Below are 27,382 nucleotides of genomic sequence, written 5' to 3' on the forward strand. Positions count from 1 at the left end.
AGCTGCCTTTTAATAAGTTTCTGTTTCTAGATTGCCTTTGGCTTCGGACCCTGGAAACTTTTATTGTCTTTTCAAAGCCATTGACCTCCCAGTCATCTTGAGAACTCTTGCTTTTCACCTCTTTTCATTTTAGCCTGGTAAAGTCTGGAGATACTCACCAGCTCTGCTAGAATTAATAAACCACACTTGAATGCCATTGCTTTAGAATCACTTGGGTAGCTATTTAAAAACACAAAAGTTGGGGCCACAATGCAGATTCCTCAATCAAATTCTCCAGGGTGAAGTTCAGGAATCTGCATTTTTAATGAGCACTCTTTGTGCTTCTGTTGTGGAGACAGGTTTGGGAACTACTACAGAGTCACGGTGCAGAATGGTCTAAAAGTTAAATCTCCAACCCAGGACATTTTCTTCCCTAGTTGGTCCTACTTTTGAATTCTAAATCCCAGTTAGCATCACCACTCCCCATCCCCAGCGCAACTGCTGTTCCCCTCAGTATTTGACATTTGGGCATTTTATTGGAAGATGACCTCAGGAGTGGGTGGTGTGGGTGGCTGCTGAAAAAGCATCCTTCCTAGTCATCTTTGGGCTTTTTCTCTTTAAGGTAATTTAGTTTTTTGGTTAATGATCTACAATTGAAAAGCGGAAAAACACCTATGTCAAACACTTGCACTTACTAGAGGAGAGTGACTCAAGAAAATTTCACGTACACAAAGGTAATGCTAACAAGCATTTTAAAATCTTAGTTTCAGTTCTGAAAAGGTAGAAAACTTTTTTTCTATGCTCTTGTCTAGGGTATAACAAATGCTTCTTAGAGAGGAAAGAAAAAACTTTAAAAACAGGATTTGGAATGGAAAAACCTTATCTTGAACGTGTATCTATGTGAGCGCTGGTGTATTTCTGCTGAGTGATGGGCAGTTATGATATATACTTTCCAAGATAGTTAAATTATAATGAGGAAAGAATTCATTTACAGGAAGGGAAAGAGGTAGTTTATTTTGAATATAGTATGTAAGCATATTTTACTCAAGGATAGAAATTTCACTTTTCTGTTGTTACTTACAATAATAGTAGTTAACATTTACAGAACAACTCTCATGTTCCAGGCACTGTGCTGGCCCTTTAGTTACACATCTAATTTTATTAACATATTTTGGCAAATACTAGGCACTAATCTCTGTTAGACACCAGAGCAATATAAAAATAAATAATACAGGTTACTTTCCTCTCTACCTCTATTTCCAGCATAGTTTTCTGTTCTGGAAACACAAATGATGCTCTTTTTTCCTGACCATATATTGTTTAGCTAACATAACCATGACTCTTTTGTCTACCAAGGCCCACCCTAACTCATTTGGAAAGAAATGAGATAAGAGTGAAAATGTTGGGAAAGGCAGAGTGTTGAGTTTTAACTCCCTCTTTGTCAGTTAGTGGGCTACTTTAACGCTGTACAGGCTCTTCCAGAGGTAAAATAAACAGAATAGAGCCAAGAACTATAAGCAAATATCTAATATTTGGTAGGCTTATACCAAATCCACTGAACGAGTTACCTTGCAGAATTTAACCAAACCAAGGACTATAAAGATTATCTAATTTTTAAAATTTTTCTTTTTTAAAAAACTATTTTATAGTTAGGAATCTGACATCCTGGGATTCAAATGGTTTGCTTACAGCATTCAGCATTCAGGCTTCCAGCTCCCAGTTAGTAGGTCTTGTCATTAGTCATCACCCTCTAGCTGTTTGGTGTGCACGGAAAGCCTAAAGAGCTTCTGCAAACATGTAGGAGGGTCAGAGGGATGTCAGACACAGGAAACATTGCTAATGTGTTTACACTGAAAATAGTCTACATTTTAAATGTATTTATGGTGAAAAGAAACATATCACGCCCCAAATTATCACTTTAATACAAAAACTCTTAGCAAAAAATTATGCATTTCCATTTTCATATGAATTTGCTTTTTGGTATGCATGGGTCTTTTTAAACATAGTCGGTCTATATACATTTTCTAATTCCTTTCTTTTAAACTAGATTTCACTATGGCGTGGTCTTACAGGCATCAGTATTTACAAATTTCGTACCCAAATAATACCTCAGAACTTAACTAACAATTCCTCCGTTATTGGTGTTTTAATTAGCTATTATACATAAAGTTAGGATGGATAGCTAAATGCATATGTGTTTTTACAAATTTTGGAATACTTTCTTGTAGTTTATTATGAATAATAGGAGTGCTGATTGAAAGGTGTGAATAATCGAGGGTTGGTGATAGATAGCAATATTTCCAAATTACTTTCCAATGAATTATAAAAATCTCCATAAGTAAATCTAGGTGCCCACGAGGTAAGGTCATTTCATTTACTTTATTTTCAAACCGGGAAGTTCTTCAGTAATCTGATGGTGGGACCAGTACATGGTACCAGCACAAATTCTAACAATGTCAAGCAGCATAAGAACAAAATACTTGGAACCCCAATACAAATCACAGTCATTAAGGATGTACTTGGGAACTGCTACAGCCAGGTCTTTAATCTCTCCCTCTCTCTCTTTTTGCTTTTCTGTCTGGCCATCGTCTGGAATCACAAGCAGTAACTTTCATAAACAACATTTTCTTTCCTCAGAAGAAGAATTAGTGTTTTAGCCTATTATTAACCATCTTTATAGATAAGAATGGAACAAAACTCAAGGGGAATATGCTTTCCTCGACTGATATTTTTTTGAACTTTAATTTCATCGTAGCAGAAATTACAGAATACTTGTGATGAGATAGCAATTTCAACAATTGATGATTTGATTAGCACTTCCTGAAGCACCAGTACCTCTGGGAGCACAATAGTAAAGCTGTATAATCCTTGAAATCAGGTTGCGCTGGCTAAATTCCTGGTAAAAGGAGATGGTGTCAACCATTATAAAAAATAATCCTAAATTGTGCCCCACCCTTATGTTTACCTCCTTTGTTTTTAGTGGAATGTTCTGTGCATTTGTAGTCAATATAACACACCTATATCATTGCTTCTTCTGTTAATTTTATTTTTAAAAGATAAATGCCATTTTCTTTTAATAATAATTGAACTCCAATATTACTACATTGTTTGCAACCAAAGACAATATTGGCCTCTGGGGGATGCTTAGAAATACGAGAGACAGGGAGAGGGGGCTGGGAAGGGCATTTATGTTAGTCCCAACGTTGAGGAACACTACTGACATTTAGTGGGAGGGATCCAGGGGTGTTAAAAGTTCTGCAATTAATAAGAAGGTCTGGCAAACCAAAATTCTGCGGCCCAAATGCCAGTAGAGCTACTGTTGAGAAACAATGCAGGTTAAGCATTTTTGTAATATCAGCATTAGTTTTGTAGCCTTATAATGTACTAATTTGGCCAACAATCCAGTATTATTAGACATCCTATTTTTTTCTATCTTATGGTCATGGTAACCACAAATATTACTAGCTATACTTTATAGTCTCTGTCCTACACAAATGAGTAGAAATATTTGACTTCTTCACATTCAGATTTCTTTGATCTTAATATTTTTGGTCAGAGAAAGAGTTCTCAGGGGTAAAATGAACTGCCAAATCAACAGAATGGCATAGAAAGTCCAGAAATAGATTCCAAATACATACCAGAGTTTGGTTCACAAAAAAAGGTGTCATTTAAAAATAGTGGGACAAAATTATTTGGTAAGTGATATTGGTAAGTAACTGGTAACTATCAAAAAAAAAAATATTGTCTCCCTACTTTTGAACATTGTAACAAAATGAATTCCAGATAGTTCAAATGTTTAAAAGTAAAACATAAAACAAATGCAGTATAAACAAGGCATGAGAGAATTTTACTTTTAAAATTAGTTAGCATGTAGAGGGAGGACCTTTTTAAAAATGACAAAAAAAATCCCTCATGAGTTATTAATGAGAGAAATACATAAATTTAAATTCAAAGAAATTTTTAAAAATTTTTTACATTAAAATAAACAAATTAAAAAGACAAACAGCATACACTGTGGGAGGAGGGAGTATATTTCTAACTCAGGTTGTAAAAGGTTAATTTCCATAAAGAATGATTAGCAATGTGTATTAAAATTTGAAAATCCATTTGTCATCATTTGACATAGCATTTCTACATCTGTCAATGCAGCCTCATAGAAGTACATTGAGAGGGTAATGTTGTTTATTGTAATAAATGATTGGAAAGCACCAAAAGACCATTGGGAGCAGACTGGTGAAAAAAATTATGGTAACTGACACAGTGGAACTACCTGCTGCCATCAAACAGAATAATGAATCTCTATATGAATAATACAGGGCCATATATACATTACATATACATTGTGATGTGAACGTTGAGTAAAAAAGACACATGATGTTCAAATTATTACTGTTACTATAACTCAAATTATTCAAAACATGTGCACCACAAAAAGTAAGTCTCCCTTCTACCCTATGGCCTAACTATCCAGAGATCCTCCTCAGAAATATCCACTGTTAGGTGTCATTTATGAGTTGTTTCAGATATAACCTAGGTATATACAGGTATATATGTACATATGGCTAAGAAAATAGTGTTAACATTTCTATGTGTTGTTACTGGACAGAATGCACAATTGTCTAATAGAGTCATTTTGTCATTTATAGAACAAGCAAATGAATTTCCTTACTTTTCAAATGATTTAGTTAATAAAGACAGTAAAAGTTAAAGGCTTATTTTGAGAAAATAAGGGTAGTGAGAACTGGATAATAGCAAGGAAGATTTACAGTTGGATATTTTTACAGTAAAATGAACTTCATTCTAGAAAGCAAGATACTAGGCCATAAAACCAGCCATCCAGTATAAAAGTGAGGACATTCTGGGGCTGGCTCCTTGGCCTTGTGTTAAATTTGGCATATTCTGAATCAGTTACACTTGAACTCCACTTTGGTGGCCCAGGCCCAGTTCCCAGGTACAGACCTATACCACTCGTCAGCAGCCACACTGTGGTGGCGACCCACATAAAAAATAGAGGGAGATCGGCAAAGATATCAGCTCAGGGTAAATCTTCCTTAAACAAAAAGGGGAAGATTGGCTACAGATGTTAGCTGTGGGCAAATCTTCCTTAGCAAACAAAAAAAAGAGATGGGATGAAGAATAAATGAGCTACTATTCACTCCTTTAATTATTGAAAAGTTAGGACATTCACGACAAATTGAAAGAAATATTTATGAAACACAATAAAAAGTTTTGTTAGATTTTATTTGCTATATATTTATAGTATCATGAAATAATACCTGATCTTAAATTGTGTGAATTAATTTCAACTGATATAAAATTTATTTTTAATATAGTCAAGCAACACACCCAGAAAGACAAATAATATCATATGAAAGGGTACAACTACTCCTTTTATTGTTCAGACTCCAGTTACACTTGAACAAGTTATATATACTTTACGTTTCTCACATCAGGTTTATTAAACCAATCAGGTAGCATAAAAAGAAATAGGCTAATATTTTTAAAAAATCTATATCTGAATTTAAAGGTACTCCTTTTCTCACTAGAAAAATACATTTTAAATAAAACAATAATCCTACTTTGAAAAATTATAAAATGCAGCCACAGAAACATATTTTGTCATATAAAGTAGATATTTAAATAAATATAAAAATAAAATTTTAATGGATTAGAATAGCTTCTACACACTAATGAAGAGCCATTTACTTATTTTTTTGAATTAAAACAGAGAAAATAAAATAGATATTTCCTTTAGAATATTCCAAAGTTATCTTGTGTGTCTACCACTTAAAACCCAACTCTATAAAATATGTTTTTCTTACAAGCATACAATGCAGAGGAAAACACCATAATTTAACTATTGAATTGCTTTTCAAAAGACAACATTTGCATTGCTTTAAATCAGTAACTCTGTGAAATAAAAATAAAATAAAAAATTGATACATTAAAAATTCTTCATCATAACACAGATTTAGTGCTTCCCCAAAGAATTTATAAGTAGAATTACTGTTAATGTTTTAAGTCTGCTAAAATGCACATGTATGTATAAAATACACAAGCATCATTTACCATGTACAGAAATATATTTTTTAAAAGTTTACAATCTTTTAAAATTTAGCAATTCAATTTAAAAATTGAGTAAGGACAAGATTGATTAGAGGGAGTAAGGTTAACAAGACAGATGACAAATTAATAAGACAATCAAATATACATTGGAGGGATGAAGTTAGATAAGTACATAAATAAAAATAAGCTAAGCCAGAATATAAATGCTCCCCTATGAAAAGTACACCTAAAATATTTGTGGATTCAGAGACAAGCTATTACAACTGGTTGAATGGAACAATCAATGTTTCATAGAAGAGATAACACATTAGAAAGAGTGAAAATGGGTAGGATTTCGGTGTAAGGCAGATGGAGGGAAAAGAGACATTCCAAGAGGGAGGATGAACAAGGCACAGTTTGTGAAAATCGAAGTCTTGTTAGAGGAGGAAGAGCAGTCAGCTATTTGGTTTGCTATTCTAGCTGCATACAGCAATTTCACAGCTGACCTGTTAGGTTACTCAAGAATTTACACACACTATTGTAAAGGTTCTAAAGATAATAAACATCAAAGCTTCTATCAATTTCTGTATTTATAATTTGAATTCCCACTTAATTTAATAAAGAATAGCTCGGTATCGAGAGATGAGGGCACTGTATTTTACTATTGTTATTTGTATTAATGTATTATTCTAAACTAGAGGTTCACCATGGTAACTGATGATTTAAGATGGTAATGAATCGAAAGCACAAATGCATTTTATATAACTAAAGAACAAATAGAAATTCTAAAGTGAACTTAAAAATCAATGGTCCTGCTTTCTGATAAGTTATTAACATTATTTACTGTTAAAATATAGAAGAATTGGCCCTTAGAATGCATCACTGTGCTTTACTGTATAAAAGCAGGAGTTAATTCAAAGTTTCTAAAATGAAATTATCTGTCCTGTCCTATTTCTTATCAGAACCTCTTTTGAATTCAGATAATTAATCAAATTATATAGCAGTTATGTTCTTTTCGTTATTTTCTCACTAAAGAGTAATCTAAAGAGATTACTTTCACTTCAGGAAAACATTACAATTGGTTTATCATTGATGATGATGTTCTGAATTTAATCCCCAGTATGAACAAAGAACACGTCAATAGCTTACCATTTTGCTGAATGATTTAATGGAATATTAAGCATTTAAACTTCCCTTTCTCAGATGAGTATATAATTCCTTCTTAGTTTTTAAAAATTAAACCCATGCTTGTTTTATTACTTACTGTTCATCACTGCACTTTCCCTGGAGTGGAAATTCCTATTTTTCTTACCAGCCAACTTCAAATAAGGCCATCAGCAATATCTTGGTGCAAGAAATAATAACATAGATGCTTCCCAAAAGTGAAATACTAAGAAAATTCTAAATATCTTCCCAAAGATTGGTGAAAGTCTGGGAAATGGAGGAATAAAAAAATAGAAACGCAGTTAAAACATGCACTACAGTAAGCATAAGAATGAAAGAGAAGAAGTAAGAAATACTAGGAATCTTAACTGACATTCACATCTTAAAACTAAGTAAAATATTTCTACTTACATGTGCACTGACATACAGGAAAGGTGTCAGGTAAAGAAAAAATAAAACTTCAGCAGTATTCATTTAACAGTACAATAAAATGATAAAATTAATTGTCTTCAATGTGATTATATCACATGTTCACTGGCAAGATGCAAGCAAGGGAGGGAAGGGGAGAAGACAGAGAGGGAGGAAGAAAGAAATTCTTAAGTAAAAACCAAGTAAAACCAAGCATAGTCTGGCACTGTAATGATTATCAGTTAACGTGGGATCTAAGTAATCCATACGGTTTGTTGGATATTTACTATCATGCTCCAGTGTGGGGTAGGGAGTAGAGCTAGTACTTATTTCAGTTTGCACCTTAGATAATGTACTATTAAGACAATCTGAATTATAACGTAGCAGAATAAAAGGGTTTTGTTCACATGAGTGCCTCTCTGTAAGTTCCAAGACAAAATGCTAATACTTACGGCATACAGAACTCTATTTTACTCACACAAAGGACCCCAGGTTTCATCCCTTCAACTTTTGTGGATAGGGTGTAAACAAACAGAAGTATGATCCTGTGATTTTCTCAGTAACCCATACTATACCTTACTCAAAAAATGAACCTGCAGAGCCCATTGGTCTGATCAGAAGATGGGCACTGTCAGATAGAGAAAGCACATACATATCTCTTAATAATTTTAGGCTTCTTTAGAAAACTTTCTGTCCTCGGTTGCACTTGGCCCTTCCTCATCCACACCCGCACCTGATCCACTGCTGGTATTTGTACATGTCTCAACAGCAGCACTTCCCACCTCCTGCCATCCAGGCCTAAACAGGTAGAAGGGTTCAAGAAGTAAGAGAGATGATGCACATTCTAAATACCAATCAGAATAACCAAGAATTGAATTAATACTTTACATTATAGCAGCTGCCATGTACTTTACTGATTTAAAAGTTCCAATGACACATTGTAGAAAAAATATATTACAGCACATTTTAATTTTACTTGTTTGTGTGTATAGTTTCAATACATTGACTGTCTAATATTAAGAATGAGTTTTACGTTTGTCTAAACCATTTCTCGAAACTATGAGATTCTAATTCCCATCAAATTATTTCTCTGTTATACGCTTGCAAGCTAATTTGTGCTGCAGTCCTAATAAACAGTTCACCCTTTGAACTTGTAATAATTAGGTCACACTGGAAATCTTAAATCAAAAAAAACTTAGAAATTTCTCTAGTTTTTATTAATTCCTTTAACATGATTTACATTTTTTTCAGACTGTAATATTTAAAATAAAGTTTCCTGTTAAATTAAACAAACATGAACAACATTAAGGTAGGTTAGAAAGAAGCCATTCCAATTATGTTGACAAAAGCACCATGTCTGCTACAGTTGTTTCTGAGTCCTGACTGTGGTTAGAGCTGATGCCAGTGTCCGAGTCTGTGTCATTTGTATACACATTAAATACTCTTTGAGTAAAGGGACGAACCTCCCCACTGCTGTTGGGGACCTCAGATTCCTTCCCTCTGTTTTCCTTTAGCTGGCATCCATCTTTGTTGTTCATATGAAGTGAACTGAATTCCTTGGCCAGGAGTTCATATTCTTTTGCTTTCATCTGAAGCAATGAGTCACTGTATTTAATCTCTTTCTGGATGCCACTCAAGTGAGAGTGGATTTTCAAACCTGCTTTCATGCTTTTCTCCAAATCACACTTAACACTTTCTAAATTAAGGCTTTCAAGTTCACTTGCAGCTGCCCCTTCTGCGTCTTCATTTATCTCAGTGCAAACACTTCTTACCTCTTTCTCTATTTCAGCAGAGAGCTTGTCAATGAGCATTCTGTAATATGTTAGTCGTTCTTCCAGCTGTACAATTCCATCACTTGCACCCAGGTCCTCCAAGATCTGGTTTTCATCATACTGCAAGCCCAGCTTTTGTTCAACTTCACTGAAACTGGGCATTAAATAAGCATCCTGGACATAATTTTCTCCATCATTTTCTACCCGATCAAGGTGGAACTTCGCTTCACACTTTTCAATTTCCAGATCCAGCTCTTTCATTCTCTTGACTTGCTGATGAATAGTATGATCCTGGGAAATAATCAGATGAACCAATGTCTCCATACTATCTCGATCCTGGGAAACTGTGTCCTGCTTAATTTTAGCCAGTTTCCGGAAAGTTTTTCTGACAATTCTCTTTTGCTTTTCTGGTGGTAATGTCTTCATGTAATTTGCTGGGCTGAGCTCCCATAGCTTTTCCGTGTTTTGCACTAATTTGGCTTCAGCTGTCCGCCACAAGGGAACTGGAAGAAAAGCATCTGCTTTGACCAAAACAAATTGCATGTTGGGCTGCTCATCTCCCCATGCTTTCCAAAGCTTCAGGATTCTAGTTAGTGGAGGAAGGACCCGTTCTGAGCCTCTCCACTTTTCTATGATGCAGTAGTCACTGGGCTTCCCCAGAAGAAATCGTTTCTCTCCAAATGCGGTCTCATGTTCCTCAAGTAAAGCCTGGATGACATCAGCAGAGGTGGTGCGTTTAGTTAAGCCACAGACAATCTTCTCTTCCTGGCAAACCCAAACCACAATTTCCTTCTCTTCTGAATCCATGTCTTTAGTTGGAGATCTGAAAGAAAAACAAAGTACATTATATTTCTGTCATCACCTGTGTAAACTCAGAAAGATGGTTTAACTTTAATACCCTTTCTAGATTTTACCCTTAATAAGAGATGCATCTTGAGGTTGAGACCACATAAGAATCAGAAGTTTTACTGCAAGAAAAAACTTTTAAAACCATGAAAAAATCTTAATTTCCTTTTATTTCCTTGTGGGCTCCAGAAGAGTAAATTGTCATCAAAGACAACTGAGGCTATTTAAGTTTATCTTTAGAAGTCAGTCATAATGTAACTACAATGAGAACTGCTAGAGTTAAGACAATAATCAAAGCAGAGATGAATAACAGGAGATAGCATAAGACTATTTTTGCTGGAGTCTTAGGACTAGAGAAGGACCATCGAAGCATAAGCAGAAATGGTAGGGTGATCTTGGAGTCATAGAGTTGAAAATAGTCCATTATTGAAAATAGTGATCGTTTCATTCAACAAATGTTTATTGTATGCCAATCATGTGCCAGATATGCCTGAAGATTCTAAAGATGCAGCAATAAAGAGACAGGGACACAGACATAAATGTGTAATCAATACAATATCAGACAGTGGTAATTCCTGGGAAGAAAATTAAACTAGATGAAGAAATAGAGAATGACTTGGAAGAAGGAGAGGTCTTTTTCATTTAGAGTGCTTAGGAGAGACTTCTCTAAGAAGGTGACATTTGAATAGGGACAAAAATATGAGAAAGAGGCAGTCAGAGACCTAAGGGAAGAATTCCAAGAAGAGTGAACAGAGGTTCAAAGGTGATGAATTAGGTTCAAGGGACAGAAAGAACGTGAACATGGCTGGAGGCTGAGGACAGAGGAGTTGCAGGTTTGTGTTGCCTGGAGGGAGAGGTTAAATGATAGGCAATGAGCCCTGCAGGCCATGATAAGATATTTGGATTTTGCTCTAGGTTTACTAGGAAGCCATGGGAAAGTTTCAAGCAGAGGAGGGATATGATCTAATTTATCCTTTAAATATATCTGGCTTCTGTTTATGGAACAGACTATAAAAAAGGTAAGAGTAGAGGCAGGAAGCCTTTGCGGATGAGGTCTCAGGAAGACGAGGACCGCCTGAACTGGAGTTTTGGCAGCAGAGATGTTACGAAGTGGTCGGAGTTGGTATATAGTTTTCAAGTAAGGACTTGATAGTAATTTCCTTTGTAGTACAGTGGGACAGAGAAAAAAAATCCAACAATTTTTCTGGAAGAAAAAAAGACACAGGTCATAAAAGAAACAAGGAAGTTCCATGATTTCCAGGCCACATCTACTGAAGAAATTTTACGATCATATTTACCATCATGACTATAAATCACATTGATTGTGTCTTTCATAATATCTCTATAAAAGAAGGTGAAGAAACAAATGACATGAAATGAATAGTAATCCAATATGATTTATGATTATGATTTAGACATAAGATTTTTGAGTAGTAATTGGCTTGATGTGGAAGTTAAGTTAAAGTCATTTATCACTTTATTTACATAGCACACTCAAAGCATATGAAAACAAGAGAAACATACCAAAGAAATTTTCCCCAGCTTCTACGATCTTTTAACACTTAGAATTTATAGCGTTTGTGTTTTAGTAGCAATAGCAATTAACATAACATTTATTATACTCATAATATTATTATTGACTCTCTTGAGGTCATAAAGTGACTACTAAAGGTGAAAGAATAAATCAGCGACACCAAATAACATAAAAGATTAGACCTAGTTCCTAACAAACAGCACCCAATAAAATTTAAATATTCAACTGTACTAAGTAAAATTTTATAAGTGATTATTCAAAAAGTCATATTGATTTATGGTTGTTCTCTTATAAAATATTTTACATTTAATGACTCAGTATTGAATACTGTGATATTTTTAAATACATATGATATTTGACAATACTTACAGTTCATAATTTGATAATTCTAAGCAGCAATAAAGAAGGTTAGAATTTAGGGTAACAAAATTATTTTCATATTCCAATTAGTAGAGAAATAGTACACAAATATATTCTAAAAAAACAAGTTCTCAAAGTAACTGATACTAACTACTGTCTATACAGCACAAATTACCTCCAAATTAACCCTCATCATGATGTTTTCATCGTGTATATAAAATACTCAAAATTAATATAAACTTTTTTACACTGTGTAGTATACTTATTAACTTGGGTAAGTTGAAAATGAGGAAACCATACTCTATGCACTTACTGTATGTTAAATTACAACTAATTTCAATAGGTTCTTTTTATAAATAATGGTAAGAATAACAAAATTGAGTAATTGTCATAATTATCAACCTTATGAGATAAAGCCAACAGCTACTACATTAAAACTAAGGACATGTTTACTTTAAACTATTTTTTAGTGTTTAGGGTTAAACGCTAAAAAAAACATCACATATGAGAAAATTAGTGCCTCTATTAATAACCTCACAATATGACTGGTTCCAAACCATTTTGGTTTTTTTTAAAGATTGGCCCTGAGCTAACATCTATTGCCAATCTTCCTTTTTCATCCTTCTTCTTCTTCCCAAACCCCCCAGTACGTAGCTGTATATTCTAGCTGTAGGGCATCCTTCTAGTTCTGCTATGTGGGACGGCGCTTCAGCATGGCTTGATAAATGGTGCTAGGTCTGCGTCCAGGATCCGAACCAGTGAAACCCTGCGCTGCCAAAGCAGAGTATGCGAACTTAACCACTTGACCACGGGGCCAGCCCCTTAAATCTTTTTCTTTTCCTTTTTTAAAAATTTTTTTTAAAGATTTGGCACCTCAGCTAACTGTTGCCAATCTTGTGCTTTTTTTTTCCCTGCTTTTTGTCCCCAAATCCCCCAAGTACATAGTTGCATATTTTACTTATGGGTCCTTCTATCTGTGGCATGTGGGATACCACCTCAGCATGGCCTGATGAGCAGTGCCATGTCCATGCCCAGGATCCGAACTGGTGAAACACTGGGCCACAGAAGCGGAGCATGCGAACTTAACCACACGGTCATGGAGCCGGCCCCAATCTTTTTCTTTTTAAGTCTGGCCTAAACATCCTTGTATTTTCTTGGGTCACTTCTTTCTAAATATTTGGGGGAATTACGACCATCATTTAAAACAGATAATTTTCAAAAATTCTGGCACTTGACTGAACAAGCTTAAAAGTAATGACCATCCATTACTGAACTTAACCAATAAATCTTCCATATCTAGCATAAACTTCATCACATTTAAATTCTACTTTGTAGCAAGCTTAGGATTTTGAGCATTGTATTTATTTGTAAGGCTCTTATTGAGTTTCTATTCAGTCATTCAACAAATACCTGCTGAGCACCTCCTCCATGGTTGACACTGTCATGGAAATGTGGATGATAAAAAGTCACGTACAATTTATAACACAATATCCCTGGCTCATCGTGGGAAGCAGTGCTAGGGGAACACTTTAGTGTCAGTTCTAGTGCTAAATTTCTTATTACATTAGTGGTCCCCAAATGCTACAGTGATGATCCCAGCATCAGTTCATTTAAACAACAAAAAGAATATTCAAAGAAAAGATAGAAAAAGGATGAAAAATAAATATTCATCAAAATTAAATCAACTTAAGAATCTTAAATAGTGAATACTTTTTAGAAATAATTGTTTTCATTTGGTCACAGATCCATATAAACACTAGAACTGAGACTAAATAAAATGTTCCCTTCCCTACCTTTGGAAACACCATCTAGCATAAGTAAGGACATCTACAAACACATATTCAACAAAAGGTTAAAAATATAAACTTAGACTAGATAAATTTGTCTGTTGTGTAACACAATGTAATAAACTTCTTACCTAATGTAACAAACTTCTTACCTAATAATTCAAATCTAGTAGCTGAGACACATATCTCAAACTCTAATGCAGCAAAATAACAATAAATACGTCCATTGCAAGCCTAAGAGTGCTGTCTGTTTTGTTTTGCTTTGCTTTTGTTTATGTTTGTTGGGGGGAAGGGATAAAAATTTTACTGGATCTTCAACTACCCAGAGAACATACTATAAGCACAGAAAAACTGAAAAATTATAGGGTTTTAATTTATAAAACCTCATAGCTCAATAATTCATTGCCACTTTCTATTTTTATTACAGTGTTTTAGATCCATTTATAACACCTCATTGTCAATCTGATTAACATTACTTCTTTTCTTTTTCTTTTCAGCTCACCATATATTGCCCTTGTTCATTCAATGTTACTTTATAACACAAATTAAAATTTTTTCCTGTGTATTGGAAATATGTTTGTTGATATTTACTATTTTCAATCTAACAAAGTTATTTTTATTTTAGATGTTTCTTGGTTTGCAGCATCCTTGATTTTAAAAACTCACATGTGTTGTAGTTACCAATATCATGCTCATTTTACAAACGAGGGAACTGAGACAAAGAGAGGGCAAGTACCTTGCCTAAAGTCACAAAGCTAGAAGAAGAAGTGTTCCTTACAACTCTAGCTTTAGATGTTAACCTCCAATTTATCCCTGAAAATAAATTACAATAGCCATTATGACTGCCCGCTAGCAAATATTTCCCAATTTATCAACTGATTGAATTTTAAAAGTCATTTTTAAATTAACTGCTTGAAGCTCAGTGCATTTTTCCCTGAAAATTAATGTTCCACCTAGTATAATCAATCAAACTTCTGGTTTGAATGCTTTTAGGTGAAGCATAAATTTGCCTTCCTTCAACCCTATCATTCTTTCATTTAAACATCCAGTATAAAGCTAAGTATTGAGAGAGTTGTATGTATCTGAATCTGTGATATGAATGGAGCAGTGACAAAGAGATTGATGGCAGATGGTCAGGTTAACATGGAGGGAGGTTGCAAGAGTGGTTCTATCTAGATCCTCTAGGAACTAGTAACCAATAGGTGGACATCCACATGGGAGCTATCCAGGAATACCATGGCTGTTGGCAAGTATAGATTATGTATAATTCAATTGGCTATAAAATGGGGATTTCTTGGACGATAGGATTCAAAATTTATAACTTCTGTGTTACATTATAGAGTAAAAGTATTTACTCTATTTACTCAAAAGTTGTACATTTATAAGAATAAATTAACTACCATATTCACATTTAATTCACACTAGTTTTAATTTGGAATTTTAGGTTAATTCAATAATTGTTTACTCATACAATTTGCAAGCAGATATGAAATTTTATATGCAAGAATCTAGTCAGGTCATGGCTTCAAACTATGGTACTTAGCATTCCTAATATCTTATTATCCATGAAGTTTCTTGAATAGCTTATATGGCCAGGAAGATTTGAATCAATTATCTACATCAGCACATGTAGTAAGATTATTTACTTTAAAGTGTCCACTTTAAGGAGGCAAAAGCAATGAATAAATAAAAACTTCAGGTGATGTCAGCAACATGGTGGAGTGAGTTGCTCTGTTTCTCTCTCACCCCTTGAACAACAGCTAAATGGACATTCATTGACCAATGGAGGATACCTACACAGCAGAACAGAATGCCTGGAGGACCGACACAGCTATACATCTGAAAGTGGATGGACTGGGCCCCTATGAAGCAGTAGAGATAGGTGAGCACTCCCCTGCCCCTCCCCAGCAGCCCTATGCACATGCTGGAACACTTTCCTGGTCAGCACAAGTGTCCATAGTACCACCGAGGCTCCAAAAGTGGGAATATGCCTTGGCATGACCATAGGAAGAGGCGGTGGCAGCCCTGGGCCCTTGTGTGAGCACTTTCCCAGCCAGAGGGAGAGCTCACCATGCCACTGCAGTCCTAAGGGGTAACCCAGGCTTTGACCCTCTGAGGAAGCCCCACCATGAAGCACAGCAACTGGCACGACCATAAGAAGAGGTGGCAGCAGATCTATGCACCCAGATGAATGTTTTCCCAGCCAGCACAAGTGCCCATAGTAATGTAGCAACTCCACAAGTGGGAATCTCCCTTGGTGAACTGTCGAAACAGACAGTTGCAGCCCTGAGCCCACATATGATCAATTTCCTGGCCAGTGGGACAGCCCACAGTGCCACTGAAGCCCCAAGGAATGGCCCAGGTTTGACACCGTGAGGAAGCCGCATCCACCAAGCACAGCAACTGATGTGTCTATAAGAAGAGGCTGCAGAAGATCTATGCATTGGGTGAAAGCTTTCCTGGCTCGTGCAAGCACCCATAGTACCCTCACAACTTCCAGCAGATGGAGTGGGACCAGAAACACAGCTTCTGCTTCTACCCACCAGTAGTAAGTGGAATCTGCAATCTGATACTACCACAAATTCCCAGGTAAAAGATTAATTCATCTAACACCACGAGAAACTACAGCAGCAAGTCAGACCAGAAGGAAAATGATAGTTCTCCAGAAAACAACCCTGAAGTCACAGAAATTTACAAACTAAATGACAGAGAATTCAAAATAGCTGTCATAAAGAAACTCAATGAGTTACAAGAAAACTGAGACAGTTCAACGAGCTCAGGAATAAAATTAATGAGAAGAAGGAATACTTCACCAAAGAGATTGAAACCATAAAAAAAAAAAAGAAACAGAAACTCTGGATATGAAGAACACAATTAACAAAATAAAAAAAATAATCTAGAATCCTTAAAAAAATAGAATTGATGTTATGGGGGACAGAAGTAGTGATTTAAAGGATAGAAATATAGAAATGCATCAGGTGGAGGAGGAGAGAGAATGAAGGTTTTTGATAAATGAAGGAATTCTTCAAGAAATATCTGACTCAATTTAGAAAAGCAACATAAAGGTTATAGGTATTCAAGAGGGAGAATAGAAGGAGAAAGGAGCAGAGAGCTTGTTCAAATAAACAGTAGCTGAAAACTTACTAAACCGGGAGGAAAGAACTGGACTTACAAGTATGTGAAGCCAATAGAACTCCTAATTACACTGATGCAAAAAGACCTTCTCCAAGGCATATAATAGTAAAATTTGCAAAAGTCAATGACAAAGAAAAAAATCTTAAGGGCAGCAAAGCAGAAGAAATCTACAAAGGAAGCTGTATCAGGATTTCAGCAGATTTCTCAGCAAAAATCTAACAAGTAGGAGAGAATGGAATGATATATTAGAAATACTGAAAGACAAAAACTTTCAGTCAAGAATACTCTATCCAGTAAAACTATCCTTCAGATGTGAAGGAGAAATAAAAGCTTTCCCAGATTTAAAAAAAGTTGAGGGAGTTCATTGCCACTAGGACCGGCCCTACAAGAAATAATTAAGGATGCCCTCATAGTTGAAAGAAAAAGGCAAAGGTCTATAAAGCTTTGAGCAAGGGGAGAGACAGACAAAATCAGAAAACTGCAGTTCTCTTTCAGAACAAGGAAGCAAATACTTAATTATAACTTGAAAGATAAAGGGAAAGAAAGCATCAAAAGTAACTATAAAAGCTTCAGCTTAGTCACAAACTCACAAGGGGAAGAGGAAAGGGACAGAACTTGATTAGGCTAATAGAGCTAAGAGGCTACCAGAAAACTGACTATTTCATCTACAAGATCTTTTACGTAAACCTCACAGTAACCACTAAACAAATAATCAAAACAGAGCCACAATTCATAAAAAATGAGTAAACCTACACAGAAAACCACCAAAATGAAATGTCAGTCAAAAATACAAAGGAAGAGAAACAATGGGAACATAGAACAACCAGAAAACAAGAGACAAAATGGCAGTATTAGGCCCTCATATATCAATAATCACTCTAAATTTAAATAGATTGAATTCTCCAATCAAAAGACAAAGAGTGGCTGGATGGATTAAAAAACGAGACCCAACAATCTGCTGCCTCCAGGAAACACATCTCAGCTCCAAAGACAAACATAGGCTTAGAGTTAAGGGATGGAAGGCCATACTCCAAGCTAATGGCAAAACAAAGAAAGCAGGTATTGCCATATTTATATCAGCAAAAGCAGACTTCAAGATAAAAAAGACAGTGAGAAACAATGAAGGGCAGTATATAATGATAAAAGGGACTTTCCACCAAGAGGACTTAACACTTATGAATATATATTCACCTAAAACGGGAGCAGCAAAGCATATAAAACAACTATTAACAGATGTAAAGGGAGAAATTAACAGCAACACAATAATAGTTGGGGGCCTCAACGCCTCACTTACATCAATGGATAGATCATCCAGATGGAAAGTCCAAAAGGAAATAGTGGATTTAAATGAAACACTTGATCAGATGGACTTAATAGACATATAGAGAGCATTCCATCTAAGAACAGCAGAATACACATTCTTCTCAAGTGCACATGGGACATTCTCAAAGATAGACCATATTTTGGGAAATAAGGCAAGCCTCAATAAATTTAAGAAGGTTGAAATCAAATCAAGCATCCCTTCCAACCACAATGCTGTGAAACTAGAATCAACTACAAGAAAAAGGGTGGGAATGTCACAAATGTCTGGAGACTAAACCACATGCTACTGAACAACCACTGGATCAATGAAGAAATCAAAAGAGAAATTAAAAAATACCTGGGTACAAATGAAAATGAAAATACAGCATATCAACTCTTATGGGATGCAGCAATAGTGGTTCTAAGAAGGAAATTCATAGCAATACAGGTCTACCTCAATAAACAAGAAAAATCTCAAATAATTTTAAACTAGACCTAACAGAGCTAGAAAGAGAAGAACAGACAAAGTCCAAAGTCAGCAGAAGGAGAGAAACAATAAAAATTAGAACAGAAATAAATGAAATAGAAACTAAAAAAAACAGTGGAAAGGATCAATGAAACTAAGAGCTGGAAAGTACCTCAATATAATAAAGGCCATATATGACAAACCCACAGCCAACATCTTACTTAATGGTGAAAAGCTAAAATCTATTCTTCTGAGAACAGAGACAAGACAAGGGTGCCTACTTTCTCCCCTCCTATTCAACATAGTACTGAAGGTTTTGGCCATAGCAATTAGGCAAGAAAAAGAAATAAAAGAAATCCAAACTGGAAAGGAAGAAATGAAACTCTCGTTGTTTGCAGATGACATGATTTTATATATAGAAAACCCTAAAGAATCCATCAGAAAACTATTAGAAATAACCAACAACTACAGCAAAGTTGCAGGGTGCAACAATAAACGTACAAAAATGTGTTGCATTTCTATACACTAATAATAAACTGGCAGAAAGAGAAGTTAAGCATACAACCCCAGTTACAATCTCAACAAAAAGAATAAAATATCTACAAATAAGTTTACCCAAGGAGGAGAAAGACCTATACACTGAAAATTATAAGACATTATTGAAAGAAATTGAAGAAGGCATAAAGAAATGGAAAGATATTCTATGCTCATGGATTGGAAGAATAAACATAGTTAAGGGTCTATATTACATAAAGCAATATACAGATTCAATGCAATCCCAATCAAAATCCCAATGACATTCTTCATGGAAATAGAAAAAGAATCTTAAAATTTATATGGAACAACAAAAGACCTCAAACAGCAAAACCAATCCTGAGAAAAAAGAACAAAGCTGGAGGCATTGCAACATCTGACTTCAAAATATAGTACAAAGCTATACTAATCAAAACAGCCTAGTACTGGCACAGAAGCAGACACATAGATCAATGGAACAGAATTGAAAGCCCAGAAAAAAACCATACATCTATGGACAGTTAATCTTCGACAAAGTAGTCAAGAACATGCAATGGAGAAAGGAAAGTCTCTTCAATTAGTGGTGTTCAGAAAATATGACAGCCACATGAAAAACAGTGAAAGTAGACCATTATCTTGCACCATACAAAAAAATTAACTCAAAATGGACAAAAGACTTTAAGACCCGAAACCATAAAACTCTTAGAAGAAAGTATACGCAGTACAGTATCTGACATTGGTCTTAGCAGCATCTTTTCAAATACCATGACTACTCATGCAAGGGAAACAAAAGAAAAAGTAAACAGATGGGATTACATCAGACTAAAAAGTTTCTGTAAGGCAAAGGAAACCATGAACAAAACAAAAAGACAACCCACCAACTGGGAGAAAATATCTGCAAATCATATATCCAACAATAGGTTAATATCCAAAATATATAACGAATTCATGCAACTCAACAATGGAAAAACAACCCAATCAAAAAATGGCCAGAGGATATGAACAGATATTTTTCCAAAGAAGATATACAGATGGCCAACAGACACATGAAAAGATGTTCAACATCACTAATTATTAGGGAAATACAAATCAAAACTACAATGAGATACCACCTCACTCCCATCAGAATGGCTATAATTAACAAGACAAGAAATAACAAGTGTTGGAGAGGATTTGGAGAGAAGGGAACCCTCATCCACTGCTGGTGGGAGTGCAAACTGGTGTAGCCACTATGGAAAACAGTATGGAGTTTCCTCAGAAAATTAAGAATAGATCTACCATACGATCCAGCTATTATACTTTTGGGTATTTATCCAAAGAACTTGAAAACACAAATGCATAAAGATGAATGCACCCCTGTGTTCATCGCAGCATTATTCACAATAGCCAAGAATTGGAAGCAAGCTAGGTGGTCATCAAGGGACGAATGGATAAAGAAGACGTGGTACATATACACAATGGAATACTACTCAGCCATAAGAAATGATGGAATTCTGCCATTTGTGACAACATGGATGGACCTTGAGAGTAATATGCTAAGTGAAATAAATCAGAGGGAGAAAGCCAAATACCGTATGATCTCACTCATAAGTAGAAGATAAAAACAACGGCAAACAAGGACATAGCAACAGAGACTGTATTAGTGGTTACCAGAAAGGAAGGGGGTGGGGAGGAGGGGCCGAAAGAGGTGATTAGGCACATGTATGTGGGGATCGATTGTAATTAATCTTTAGGTGGTCAACATAATGAAATCTACACAGAATTTGAAATACATTATGACGTATACCTGAAAGTTATATAATGTTATAAACCAATGTTACTGCAATAAAAACAAAACAAAACAAAAGAAGAAAAAAGAAGATGTGGTATATTCATATAGACAGTGGAATACTACTCAACCATAAAAAGATGAAATCTTGCCATTTGTGATGACACAGATGAACCTTGAGGGCATTATGCTAAGCGAAATAAGTCAGAGAGAGAAAGTCAAATACTGTATGATTTCACTCATGTGGAAGATAAAACGACAACAACAACAACAAAACAAATATATAGACACAGAGAACAGACTGCTGGTTACCAGAGGGGAAGAGGAGAGGGGAGTGGGTGAAAGGGTTAGAGGGCATATGTGCGTGCTGGTGGATGGCTTTTAGACTTTGAGTGGTGGACACGATGTAGTCCTCACAGAAATTGAAATATGATGTGCACATGAAATTTACATAACTTTATAAACCAATGTGACCTCAATAAAAAATAAATAAATCTGAAAAAACCCTCAAAACCATCAAAGCAAAAGTACATATGGTCAAAATCTCTCTGTCATAACTATTTCAGGGACTACATCTCTTAAATACCAAGAAGAAAAGACACTCTATTAAATACTCACATACACACACATATATGCACATCAAATAACGTGTAATTAATTCTGATAGCACATACTTAGGAAACTTAGCACAAGACTTTATTTAAGAAATAATAAATAGTGCACAAAATTCTAGACATTATGATAAGAAAATATTGACAGATATGCTGAAAAATGCATTATAGGGATTTTTTTCAGCATTAAAAATACAAAATAATTGAAAGAATCTAAATATTCAATAATTCTGAACTGCTTAAGTAAATAATGGCAAGTTCATATGATGGAATACTATGCAACTATTAAAATAGTGTTGTAGAAAGACACTGAATGCTATGGTAATAACTACGGTATATTGCCAAAGGAAAGTTAACTGACTTAGAAAGCGCATTATGGTATTTTTTAGAAAAGACATATTCTGGAAAAATACATGGAAAGAAATTACCTGGAGGGACACAAATCATAAAAGATGTTTGCTCTAAATGATGCAATTATGTAATTTTGATTTTCTTATTTGTGTTTTACTGTTTTCACTTTTTTATGACTAATACAGAAAATTTAACTATGGATATGTTATATTGTAAAGGATTTGGGAAATGTACTAATGGCAAGAACCTGAGTAGCTCCAAGTTACGGGTAATCATTAAGATACTTTTCAGGGTGGGCAGCAGGGCCCCTCCCTCCATTTGCCATGTTGGGGTTTCTCTTGGCATCGGAATGCTGGTTTGAATCAATCATTGGTCTAAATGCAATAGTGAAATATTGTTCCTTTTATTTACTGACTAGAATATAAATATACTATAATAAAAGGTAAAAAAAAAGAATAATTGCATTATCAGACATACTTCTAAAACCCAGTATATGAACACTAGACTGCAATCTATAGGTATCTACAGAAAATATGTGGACCTCTGAATGCATTTTTCCATAGAATCTATGTTAGAATTACTTCCTAAGCTAGTCTGGAAAGTAGATACTGACACAATCTAGCCGCCATGTGTAGGAGTGATTCGAAGTGAAATGCTTTTATTGCCTGACTCTCTGCAGAACCATACTCCATACTTAGAAATCAAGTGGTACAACTTTTTTGGTTCCAAGCTATTGGTGGCACCTGTGCCTGGAGATTGTGACGGAAGGATCTTCAGTTTGGAGGATAAGCAATTGTGAGGCTTTGGGAGCATATCTGAGTCCTGGCCCACTGCACAGACTGTGCTCTGGCTCCTTTCTATTACCATCACTTCCTCTTTAAATGGAAGATTCTCTCCTTCTGAGCCAGTGGTTCTCTACCAGGGGAGATTCTGCCCCACCCAGGAGACAACTGACAATGTGTGGAGACATTTCTGGTTTTCATATTATGGTCCAGGGGTGCTCCTGGCATCTGGTGGGTAGAGGCTAGGAAGATAAACATCCTATAATATGCACAACAGTGCTCTCATAGCAAAGAATGATCTAGCCGAAAAGGTCAATGGTGGTGCTATTGAGGAATCCCGTTCTAGATTTACAATAAAATACACTTTCGTCACTGCTTTGCCTTGACGCTTTTTTCTTACATCTTCTAGAGAAATAATATATAGAAATATAATAGTAATATGTAAAAATATAGTAGTAAAATATATGAAAGCAAAAATAACAAAGAGAGATGTTTCCAATCTCAGGTAGTCTAAAATAAATGATGAAAGTTGATATTCTATTTAATGGAATACCAATGGAATTTTTTTTGCTGCTTTTCATCCCGTAGCCAATCTTTATGCCTGTTATTATTAATACCGCCCAATTGTTAGTACCACAGCTGGTCATAAGGAATATTAATATTAGCATTTAGATGCTATAGAAACATAAACACTGAGAATAGGGTCCACTTTAGTTTAGGAACTTACATTTACAGACTAGTAAATCTTCATTTATCAAGAAATAGTGTTTAATCATTTGGCTGCCAAATATGAGGAGTGGACCGTGTGGTGAAAAGATGTGTGGATGAAATGACACGATGGGAAAGGTCGGGGAGACCAGCGCAGTGCCAGGGCCGTGGTGGGGACTGGGAATCAGCCGAAGGGGTTTTCATTGTATTTCTCTCTTATTCCTTCTTTGCAGTCTTTCTGCCCAGACAGAGGGGGCAAACGAAGACCAGGATTAGGAAAGGAGGTTCCTAGGACCCAGAAGTTTGGCAGAAGAGGAACCCAACATAATATTTGCAGTCTTTATAAGATGAAAGGGAAATTCCCAGAGACAACTGTGGGAAATGAGAAAAAAATGTGCTATCACTTAGTTAAGGCTGGGGGTATTGTAGATATGTAAGATACACCTAGATAAGTCAGAGACAGCTTCTAAAAATACCTTAGCAATAAAAGTACACTGAATATAACATTATCTTGCTTTGGTTATTTAAAAGACACTCTGAAATCTAATACTGTCCCAAAGTCACCATTATTCAAATAAATTGGCATAAGATACTATATAAAAAAATCTGGTTATTTTTGCTTTCTGATTACTGACCACAAAGCAAGATTTACTAATATCCTACATTTTATCAGTCTTTTGACTAAGCTAAGATATTGACACAATATGTTTTTTTTCCATGAAGTTCTAAGTAAGTAAATGCTTTTCAGTCAAACTTCTTATTTCATAGGGAGATGAGGATTATCTCCCTGATATTTTCTTAACATATAATATAATTAATTCCCTTTCCATTTTTGATTAACGCTCAATATATATTTACACTCTTCAAAAGACAGAAGTTTATGTTACCCTGCTATAATTAAGCAGTTCAAAGCCATAGCAAGGAACACAATCAGAATTAAGACAACATATGTTATTCATTTATGTGTCCCGTATTCTGATAAATGTAATACAAAATAACAATACAGAAAAATAAATTAGTTCCTTCACAGAGATTCTGATCCAGCAGGAAACTGATCTTAATGCCTCATAATAATTAGATTTTTCATGGAAAAGATAAATGACTGTGAAGTTTTGGAAATACTTCAGAGGCAGTCCTTTTTCAAAGCGTCTTACCCAATAAGTTACTAAGTCTCACAGGAAATGGGGTCCAGTCTATTTAGCCCTGCAACGTAGAGCTCACTATATGTGGCACTCAAATTAAAAATATGTCAGTAAAGAATACTTGGAGATAGAATAACTCAACAATACAAGATTCAGAAATGATGATTAGGAATGGAAGCTATAACACAATGATAATAAAAGAAATTTGATTTTAGTATATTTACCTCAGGATCAAATACGAGAATTCCTTGTAGAAACTCACATTACTTTGAATAAAGCATATAATTCATTAAAGAATAAAGTAGGTGAAGATAAAGAGAAAATTTACTAAAATAAGCTCCATATAAAGGTTCTAAACTGATATTTGAGTTTATAAACCGATCTTTATACCAATTAAGAAATTTAAAATGCTGAGGATTCCAAAAAGAGTCAGTATGGATATGAAGGTGTAAATTACATGTCACAGCTATTTTTGAAGTACAAGATCTTACTTCCAAATTTAACAGTGTTTTTTCACAATAATCAGAATTATCACAATACAACTACAATTAGTTTAGCTAGTAAATTACTTAGCTTCATCATTATCATGTAAGAGAAAAATTTATATTTTGTATATACGATTGGGTGGCTTTATAATAAGAGAAGAGAATGACCCAAACACAAGCAGAAATTTAGAGACAAAATTGGGTAATAACAAAAGCTTAAATGTATGATTAAAAAAAATTCTATGTAAATCAATTGAAATCATTCTAAGTTGGTTATACTCCAAATAAATTGTTCATTTTGAATTATGGTATATGAATTTTTATAACTTGCTTCAAGATTCATTTTGTTAACGGAACTGTAGTTTTAGCAAATGTGACTGAAAGCTGAGGATAAAATGAGATGGGAGATAAGATGACCTTTATGTTGAAGGATTTGTTATATAGCTAGGAAGGAAGAAAGATACATTTAGAGAGAGAGATTTTAAAAATTTAAGACCATCTTAAAAATTACTGGAAATCATGAGATACACTCTGTACAAACGTGCTATAAAATTTCCAAAAAAACCCCAAAAAACAATAATCAAGTTAAGTAATATTCAATAAACAATAAAAAGACAGAAGTTGACCTCAACCTCTTCAATTCATTCTCAATTCCCATAACCCCTTTTAGAAAGTCAGTTTAAGTAAAAGAGCCTCAAGAGATATAATTTGGGACAGGATGCTGATTTGAATCTTTTCTGTAAGGAAGACCCTTTTAAATTGTGACTTAACATGATTACATGTGGTCCTGGTAGTTAGGAACAGGTACTTAAAAAGTAGTAAGGTGGCTGGAGAGAAGAATAGCGGGGTGTGTGTGAAAGGATGCATTGGGTAATAATAGCTCACATTTACTGAAGTTTACTAGGTGCCAGGCATTGTTCTGAGGGCTTTATACATATTAACTCATTTAATTTTCTTCACAACCCTATCAGATGGGTCCTATTGTCAATATTGCCATTTGTTTTGGCTATTTTTTGTATTTAAAAATTAATCACCTCAGAAAAAATGAAGGCATTTGAAGTAAACCATATATATGATTGATGGGATTCATGACATGACGCCCCCAAATATGGCACCTTGGTGACAAATAAATGACAAGCAATAGGATATATTGGAGTATATGAGGAGGCCATTTGGTAAAACTAATTGGGCCTGACCTTGTTTTTCCAAAAGAGCCTGACTTCAGCATGCACTATATATCTGCCTTAAGCATTTATTATGTCCCAGAGACCAGAACAATACCCTTTAAGATAAAGATGTAACTTCCCCCACATCATCATTTCCTTAAGGATAAGCATCTCTTCCTAGGCTAGGAATTGATTGCTGCCCTCCTGCATTCTCCTTGCGACCAGCCAGCTTGAGACCACAGACCTGCCACCTGCTGTGTTCATCCACTGCTATGTGAATTGCTGTGCCTGCGAGACAATCTCATGACTATTGTAAAAGGGACATTCCAACCATGTATGATACACACTCTGATGATATATAACCGCTCTGTATACCCCCACTTCTTTGGAATGCTCTATTCCTTCGTAAAAGGACTCTCCTGGGCTAAATGGTCCTCGGATCTGGTTCATAATAAACTCACCCCAACTTTGACTTAAATATTGATTATGGATTATTTGCACTGACATTTCTATATTGTGTATTTTAAGCTGAAGGACTTTGAGAAGATGGGAGAAGCAGTAAGTTCACTCTGACGTCTCCACAAGGCCTCTTCCCTGAAACAGGTCCTAACACCCTCACGTGAGAGATGCATCCTTATCTCTGAAGACAAAGGGATGAGAAGAAGCCAAACAGGCCCTGCTGAATTTCTCCCAGTTTACTACACTTCCTTCAAGTTCTTTGACCTACCATACTTCTCCATGACCGTCCACTCTTCACCAAACCCAGCATAAAAATACTCCAGTTTAACCGTTTCTTTGGGTCTTCATTTCCTTAGGAAGGCTCCAGTGTCATGTAAAACTCATATCAAATAAATTTGAATGCTTTTCCCCTGTTAATCTGTCTCTGTAGGTTTAATTTTCAGATCCACCCAGGGACTTTAAGAGGGTTGAGGAAAACTTTTTCCTTCCCTACCCTATACATGAAATAGAAAAAGCAATATTAAATGACAATTTTGATTGTCTTTCTTTAAAGCACACACATACACACACACACAGTGTTTAAGCAAAATTAAAATTAA

General features: G+C 35.2%; 1 protein-coding gene across 1 annotated transcript in view; it reads right to left on the reverse strand.

The window, feature by feature from the left end:
* Nucleotides 1–5,351: 5,351 nt before the first annotated feature.
* Nucleotides 5,352–27,382, reverse strand: part of RASSF9 (Ras association domain family member 9) — a 37,529-nt gene continuing 15,498 nt past the window's right edge. Inside the window, exon 2 of the mRNA XM_001491284.7 lies at nt 5,352–10,191. Coding sequence (XP_001491334.1) covers nt 8,931–10,191 — 1,261 coding nt within the window. The 3' untranslated portion in view covers nt 5,352–8,930. The remainder of the gene's footprint in view (nt 10,192–27,382) is intronic.

The sequence above is a fragment of the Equus caballus genome, chromosome 28, assembly GCF_041296265.1.
Source record: "Equus caballus isolate H_3958 breed thoroughbred chromosome 28, TB-T2T, whole genome shotgun sequence".
In the NCBI taxonomy this organism is placed as follows: domain Eukaryota; kingdom Metazoa; phylum Chordata; class Mammalia; order Perissodactyla; family Equidae; genus Equus; species Equus caballus.